At 43.4% G+C, this 8,015-nt stretch overlaps 1 protein-coding gene and 1 long non-coding RNA gene across 3 annotated transcripts in view; one reads left to right on the top strand and one right to left on the bottom strand.

Moving 5' to 3' along the window:
* Positions 1 to 481, bottom strand: part of Dcun1d5 (DCN1, defective in cullin neddylation 1, domain containing 5) — a 32,078-nt gene extending 31,597 nt beyond the window's left edge. The window contains exon 1 of the mRNA XM_005377993.1: positions 92 to 481. Within this exon, the coding sequence (XP_005378050.1) occupies positions 92 to 177 (86 nt within the window). The 5' untranslated portion in view covers positions 178 to 481. The remainder of the gene's footprint in view (positions 1 to 91) is intronic.
* Positions 482 to 533: 52 nt separating this feature from the next.
* LOC102019487 overlaps positions 534 to 8,015 on the top strand; it is a 33,139-nt gene continuing 25,657 nt past the window's right edge. For both annotated transcript variants that reach the window (XR_259979.2, XR_001232894.1), the window contains exon 1: positions 534 to 764. This is a non-coding gene — a long non-coding RNA (uncharacterized LOC102019487). The remainder of the gene's footprint in view (positions 765 to 8,015) is intronic.

Below are 8,015 nucleotides of genomic sequence, written 5' to 3' on the forward strand. Positions count from 1 at the left end.
CAGCCGGAGCCCGGGGCTGCGCCCGACTCCCCCCGCCGGCCGGCCCGCGCCGCGGGGCGCACCGAAGGCTCGGGGGAGGGGGAGGCGGTACCTGGAGATTTTACACTTCTTGAGGCCTCCGTCTTCCGCTACTGCCGCTGCCACCGCGGAGGACTTTCTCTTCTTCTTCACTGGCATCTTCCGCCCTCCCCGGCAGGGTGGGCAGGGGAGCCAGGGAAGGGGCTGGCGGTGCGCTGGGGGCCCCTCAGCGCCGGCACCCAGTCCCCAGACCGCTGCGAGCGAAGGGGCAGAGCCGCCGGCCCTCCCCGGCGCGGCCCAGCTGCTGCCCGTGCCCAGGGCTCGTCTTTCTTTGCCTGGGAGAGACGTAGTTTCTCGCCTCTGGACTCTTAAGGCTCGATCGCTCTGGGAGAAGATAACGTGGACAGCGGGGCACCTCCACTCCTCCCGGAGAGCAGGAGGTTCTGTTTGACCCGGAAGCGAATTGCCCGGGACCGGAAATGACGCCACGCAGGGCCGGCTGTCGAGAGGGGGCGTTTCCTTGTTAGCGCCCTCCAATCCCGGACCCAGCAAACGAAAAGGGGACAGGAGACCAAAGTCGGTGTTCCGGCCGAGGTGTCCTGACCTGCCTCAGGAAACTTCCATTCTGCCCTAATGCTGGTCGTCCAGAAACGTTTCATGAGACCACTAATGCTTTGTAGTTGGGGTTAAAAACAACCTGTCAAGCACACCAGGTGTAACTTCTGACGTCTTCACAGTCACCTCAGGTGAGTGTTCCCATCCCTTAAATACATTGCCACCCAGTGCCCTGCTTTTCCTTTTTACTGGCCGTAATTTGAGCTTCCCGTCCCCACCGCCACTTCTTTCTGCTTTCCGACCTCTGCAGGCTTTCTCCTGTGTTGAAACTTTTATTTCTACAGAGCTCGCCTCTCCGAGCAGAGACGGGGGCACTCGCTGATTTAATAGAGAGGAACTTGGGGGACAACTCTAAGGGGCCTGTCCGTAAACACCCCAAACGCTAAGCACTCCACCTTCACCTAGGTAGAAATATTGTTGATAAATAAGGGCTCTCTGGTAAAGATTAAGCAAAAGTCACATCTGAATACCGAACAACGGTGATGTTAGAGGACTAAAATTTTCTTTAAGAGTAGTAAAAGCTGATGTAGTTTTAGAGAGATTACCTCCTCCTTGGGACCGTAATCTGGCCAATTGGAATAACCAGTTAGCGGTGTTAATTGATTCAGAATGGATGCTTGCCTCAAACTAGGCCAGTGAGTGCTAATGAAACGAATTTGAGTCGTTTGTATTATATGAAAATGAAGCCAAAACCCTAAGAAACCAAATCAAACAGGTGTCCCCAATGTGTAACATACCCCAGAATTTTTACTTATGTGAGCCAATAAGCTTACCCGCTTTGAATATAAATTATGTTACAATGAAAGAATGTGAAAGCCTTTCATCCTTCAACCCAGGTAAAAATGCATGGTGCCAAAAAGTAAAGCTCAATCAGATCAGGTTACTAAATGGAGCCATCTACAAAAAGAAGACAGAGGGACTTGTTAAACATTCAGCGCAAACAAAATCTAGCCTATCAGAAAAATCTATAGGACAAATAACCTAGATTCTGCAATAAATTGTTAGGAAGAGATGAGAGAGAAGGAATTCAAAAGAGATTTAAAGGATATGTCAGTCATTTGCAGAGCAGCGGGGAGGTGTCAAACAGGGACTCACACGTGCCAGGAAAGCCCTCTACCCCTGAGCCATACCCCTAGTCTCAGTAACTTTCAATATGGTTCTTATTTGAATTTCAACTGAACTCATGCAATACTATGGCACTTAGGGGACGACTGGAAATTTTAACACTAGCTGAATATTTGATGAAATTCTAAGACATCTATAGTGACAGCATGTCATATAGTTGGAGCCTGTAGTGGGGTAGAGTTGGGGGAGTAAGACTGTAAAGAAGTACAAGAAATCTTTTTTGGATAGTAGATATATTCTGTCTGGATTGAGGTATCTATATATATGTGCCTGTGTGTGTGTCAAAATTCACTGAACTGAACTGTACACATAGAAATATATGCCATGTGTGGCAAAGTACTATGGCTTTTTCTTTTCCAGTACAGTTTTCTTACAGAAAGTAATGAGAAGAAAAATAGAAAAATATGTTCTGGTTTCGGATCCAAAAATGATATTTGATAACTTTAGGAAAGGCATAGAACTTTATCCTTCATCTTATCTTACTGTTACATAAAAAGATTTCTTTAAAAAAATAAAAAAGCTCACACTAAATAATAGCCATCTGTAATGGCAGTGGACATAACTGAATAGGGAAATGAGCAAAAGCCCTGAAACATACCTTTGCCATCTGTTTGGCATTTTGATCAGACACATTCCTTGGCTTTGGGAAGTTATAGAACAAACTTTAGGAAAATGAGCTTTAAAAATAGTTATGCCTGTACCAAGGTAGCTAAAAATAGTACCTTAAAAATGTGTTTATATATTCTGTAGGTAGTTTATTTTTTTTTCTTAACATTTCTTTAAAATAGGATTTTACCACTTGTCAGGAAAGCAGGCAACATAGACATTAAGTGATTTGTGGGATGCCATGTGTTACTGGTCCTGGATCTATACAGATGCTGTCTTTTCTGGACATTAACATTGATTTTCAAAACAACGTTGTAAGTAAAAATTTTATTAATATTTCCATACACATAAACCCAGAGAGAGTTGACTCTAAGAAAATAGTAGAAATGAGATATTTAGATAGAAGTTTCTGTTTTGGTGTCTCAGTAAAGTACACAAGAACCCGTAGTGTTTTAAGAGAGATGCAGGGTTGCAGATCTGTGTAACAGATGCCACTACCCCGTGCATCCTAAAACAACATTCTTGTTATGGCTTGTATCTAGATGTCCCCTCAGAGCCTCAGGGAGGCTGGGTTATGGTGTAAATGTGGAATAAGGGTGTGATGCTCGGATTAAGGGTGTAGCCCCACCCTGGGTGTGAATGGCATTAATCAAAAGACAGCGTGGATGGAGTATGAAGGGGTAGAGGGAAGGCAGGCTTGCTGCTGCTGCTGCTGCTGGTTGTCTGCTGCTGCCTCCTGGCTGCTTTGTGATGCCCCTCTGCCATGCTACCCTGCCTTGGAGCCAGCCCTATGGACTGAAATCTCTGCAAAGTGTAAGCAAAAATAAACTCCTTCAACTTGTATTTTGTTTTAATAAAGAGAAAAATAGCCAAGACAGTGGTAGACCATATTGATTGTAGTCTGACTGTGACTGTGGTTCATTCTGAAACCCAGACTGGAAGAATAGCCACTATATGGAACATTGCTTGTCATGATAAAGGGAAAGGAAAATATGGTGAATCCTATGCTGATTGTTAAAGGTTCTGCCCTTTAATACTCCTGTTCAACCTATATGGCTACACATGAGGTCCCCATATCAAGAACACAGAATCTTCCCGCAGAGGCACACCGAATACATCCTCTGCAGTATGAGACTGGACTAAAATTTATTCAAGGTACACAGAAGAATGGATTTACAGAGCAGTATTAGGGAAAAGCAGGAGGTTGGTTTCAGTTTATACTTCACTGTGGTAGAAGGTTGGCGTGTTTTGGATTTGGAATGTCCCCCAAACCCTCATGTCCTCAGAAGTGGGGCTTTTGGAGGGTGCTTGGATCATGGGGGTGCTGTATGCCTCTGTGGATTCGTTGACAAGTGAGTTCAGTGGCTGAGTGGGCTGTTGGGAGTTGGTACCTGGTCAGAGAGGCTGGTCACTGGGGATGTGACCTGAAAGGGAATATTGTCCTCTCCAGCTCCTCTTTTCCTATTCGTCCTGGCCATCATGAGCTGAGCAGTATTCCTCTGCCAAACCCTTTTCCATGTCCTTGCTGCCTTGGAGCCAGCTGACTATGGACTGAACCTTCTAAAATCTGTGAGCCAAAATAAACCGCTCCTATTTTAAGGATACGTATGGGTATCAGGTATTGTGTCTCAGCAGCAAGAAAGTAACCAAGACAATTGCATTTTCGAAAAAGATCACAATATGTATCCACCCATATATTATAAAATCTTGCCATTCCATATAAAAAAGAGAATAGTTAATGCAACTAATAATAATAAGGATTTATTTTTTCAATTGTGAGAAATGGACTATACTAACATAAGACAATAGTAGGAGAAACTGGATGTGAACCTGTGGGAATCTCTGTAATATTAATTCAATTTGTTTGCAATTTAAAAATTAAAATTCACGATTAAAATTTAAAATTCACAATGAACAGAAAAAAATAAGTAAAATTTAGAAATAGTGAAGTTTATGAAGACAGAAGATAACAGAAGAGAGCCACCTAGATTCGATACCTTTGGAAAGGTCATAATTCATAAAGTTCTGGATTTGAGATCATAAGTAGAAAACAGTATCATGTGTGGCCAATGACAGAGTGATTTCAACTTGAAAACTAGCCAGGATGACTAAGAACAAGAGCTCAAGAGGGAAATTATATTAAGCAGGACACCAAACTTGCCTCTCAGTATGTGAATATATATCCCAAATGAAGAAAGTAGTTCATACAATGAAAATTACTGGCAGATAGTGCATTGTTTTGATGTTATTCTACAAAGAACTGGTTGGTTGGTTGCTTGAGATGCTAGAGAAGACTGTAAGTAAATGCAGTTTGTGTTAATTGTATTGTTAAAGTGCTTTCATAATCTTAGTCTTTGGTGGGTAGGAGTTGCATTTTTTGTCACACTATGTATTTCTTAGACTTAAAGTGTGTAGTGGGTTGACAAAGGGTGATCAACTTATAACCCCCAGCTGAACTGAGTAAGTGTGGTGCTGGGTGTGGGAGGCCCACCTGGGGACTGTTGCCAGCAGCATAAGAGGCAGACCTGGAGAAAAAGAAAAAAGGCTTTTGGGAAGTAAAGAGGCTGTTTTGAACTGAGAAAGGCTTTTGGGAGTGTTATGGTTTGTGTTTGGGTGGCCCTCCAAAGCCTCATGCGGCCATGGGGCAGGCTTTTAGAGTTTGATTATGGTTTGAAAGCTACACCTGCCCTGGGGTGGATAGTTTGCATATGTAAGGGAGAGGAAAAGAGTGCTTGAGGCCATTCCTCCCCCATTCCGCCCTGGTGTGTGCTTGTTGCTTTTGCTGTGTTCTGTCACCATGAACTGTAGCCTTCTGCCATATGCCACTCTGCCTTGTAATCTGCCAAGTACGGACTGAAACCTCCACAAACTGCAAGCGAAATAAACCTTTCCTTTCCTTTGGGCGTCAGGTATTTTGTCCCAGCAACGAGAGAAAAGTAATCAAGACAGGGAGCTGGTAGAAGCTGTAAGGAGCTGTTGGTTCTTTTGGAGGAGCTTGTCATGCTGGCTTTTCTGATGAACTTGGCTGTTTTCATCCTCTAAGGAGCTTGGGACCTTCTTGGTACTGAGAATAGCTTCAGTTCACTTTGTGGGAGCTCACGCCCTCACTCTGAGCATCACTTCCTGGCTCTGGAGGGAAAGGAGGTGCACAGCTCAGTCTCCTGAAGAAGCTTGCTGCATTGGCTTTCCTGATGGGAACTCAGCTTTCCTGATCATTGGAGGAGCTTGCGACCTCACTGTTGCTGAGGCTGGCTGTAGTACCTTTTGAGGGAGCTCTGGTTCTTCTGGGCATCGCTTCCTGGCTCCAGTGCAGATCCCTCATCCTGCTAGCATAGATTGTTAATCCTGCTGGCACAGACTTCCTAGATTCCACCACTGACCTTTAGGCCTTCCCAGCACAGATCTGTGGAGCAGGCCTGCATGAGATATTGTCTTGGGCTCTAGGTCTTCAGCTGGATTCATACAGGACATTTCTATGGGATTCAGGCCCTCGGCTAGATTCCTTGGTCTTAGTGTATGGACAGATTTCTTGCACTTCCTTGTATATGATTCTTTGGGTGACTATTATAAATAATGTTACAAGCTATGTGTCCTTTATTATATTGTTTCCTCTTGCAATAGCCCCCAAACCATGACACTATGGAAAAGATGGCATAGTGGAAAGGATTTCTTTAAATTTGAACAACTATTGTGTCTTAGTCACTTTCTCATTGCTAAGACACTATACCTAATACCCACAACTTAAAGGAGGAGAGGTTTATTTTGGCTCATGTTTCAGTTGTCTCAGTCCTTGCATGTTCGGCTGGGTCCAGGAGAAACAGCATAGTAGGAGGGACTGGTGGAGGAAAGGCATTCACCTCATAGCCGGCAAGAAGCAGAGAGACCAAAGGAGGAGCCAGGAAGAGAGATACTGTATATCCTTCAAGGTCACACGATAGTGAGCTGCCTCTTCCAACCAGACCCACCTCCTGATGGCAAGTCAGCGTAATGCTCCCGTAGTCCAGTAACTTCCCAAACAGGTGAGGCTTTGGGGACCATTTTAGATTTAAACCGTACCACGATAGAATGATGGTGTGTCAGTCAGTGTTTTACTAGAGAAACATGTAACACAAAATACACAAATGTGTAAGTAATTACAAGATCAGCTTATGATGGTCAACCACAGAGTTGGATGAGGAAGAGTGCAGGTGTCTACTCACTCAAGACTGATGATTTCAGGTCAGGGTCTGAAGCTCACTGCAGTGTCTGTACAAGTCCATATCTAGAGACTGATGGGTCTGCTCCAGAAGGCTGAAAGGTCTATACCAGAAAGCTGAAGAGTCTAGGATAGAAGGCTAAAGGATCCATAGGTGAAGATGAAGAGTCTGCACTAGAAGGCTGAAAAGTCTACAGTGGAAACTGAAGAGTCTACACTGGAAGCCAGAAGGTGTCCAAGCTGAAGGTGAAGACTGGAGCTCTTCTAAAGAATAGAAACCCATCTGTCCTTCCTTATTTCCCCTTTATACCCCCAGGGCAATGAGCTGCCCTAGGGTGGGTCTTCTAGAAGACCCAGGGAGGGTCCTCTACACTCTCAGGTGTAGAATTGCTGGACTGATTTAGTTAAGCTTCTAAACTTCTCAAGTTGACACAATCAGCCATTACAGATGGATTTATCTTTTTTTAACTTTGCAACATTGCTTAGAAAAATCTATTATTATGACTCACTTTTTTAATCTGTAAGATAAAATAACATTACCTTATCTGAGTATTAAAGCATTGCATGATTGAAAAAATAAATGTGATAGCGTTATCAAAACTTCTAAGGGGCATAAAATTATGTATCAGAGTTTTCAGGTTATACCCAGCAAAAATAAATTCTAGTCTAGTAAGGGAATTTATTTAAAGTAGTCTACAGAATCAAAAGGTGGAATTGCATAGAAGGAGGCATGTACAAGGAATTTATATTCCCATTGTGATCCAAATTCTGAATTTGGATCACAAATTCCTATCCATATCACCAACACCAATTAAAATATAAGCAACAACAGTAACATTAGTTTCAGGATTCTTAATAATTTATTTTTCAGCCACTGAAAATAGGGTTATCCACACATGATATTTTCTGAATTTTCAGAAAATTCTTGGCTTATGGATAAGCATCACTTCTTTGGGAAATCCATAGGTGATATGTGGGCATTTTCTGAAGGTCCTTGATATGGACCAGTCATCACAAAAGTTGACTCCTCAACAAAGACTCTTCTATCAGCTGAGGCAGTGATTCCTAGGAAGGTAATAGTTAATGATCTCCAAATCTGCTATTTCCTTAGCACCTATCTTGCAGGCATTGAGAATGGTAAGATGTCTCATGGTGTTGATTCTGTCCCTAATAGTGTTATTCAGAAGTCTACTTCCTCATCTCTAATTTCAGAGATCCTTTTCAAATTCTAATCCTGTCGGATTCTTGAACTCCTCACTTAGCTAAGATGACTTTTGTGATTTACTTTGCAAGAGCCCTCTCATCTCTAAAGAAAACATGGCTTGAACATTGAAACACCCCAGAAATGTGGCAGGAGGCAGAGTAAGGGGTGATAAGAAGAAAATGAGGGGCTGGGGATTTAGCTCAGCGGCAAAAGCGCCTGCCTGGCAAGCGCAAGGTCGTGAGTTCGGTTCCC

Source organism: Chinchilla lanigera, unplaced genomic scaffold (genome assembly GCF_000276665.1).
Source record: "Chinchilla lanigera isolate Chin_1 unplaced genomic scaffold, ChiLan1.0 scaffold00011, whole genome shotgun sequence".
NCBI lineage: Eukaryota > Metazoa > Chordata > Mammalia > Rodentia > Chinchillidae > Chinchilla > Chinchilla lanigera.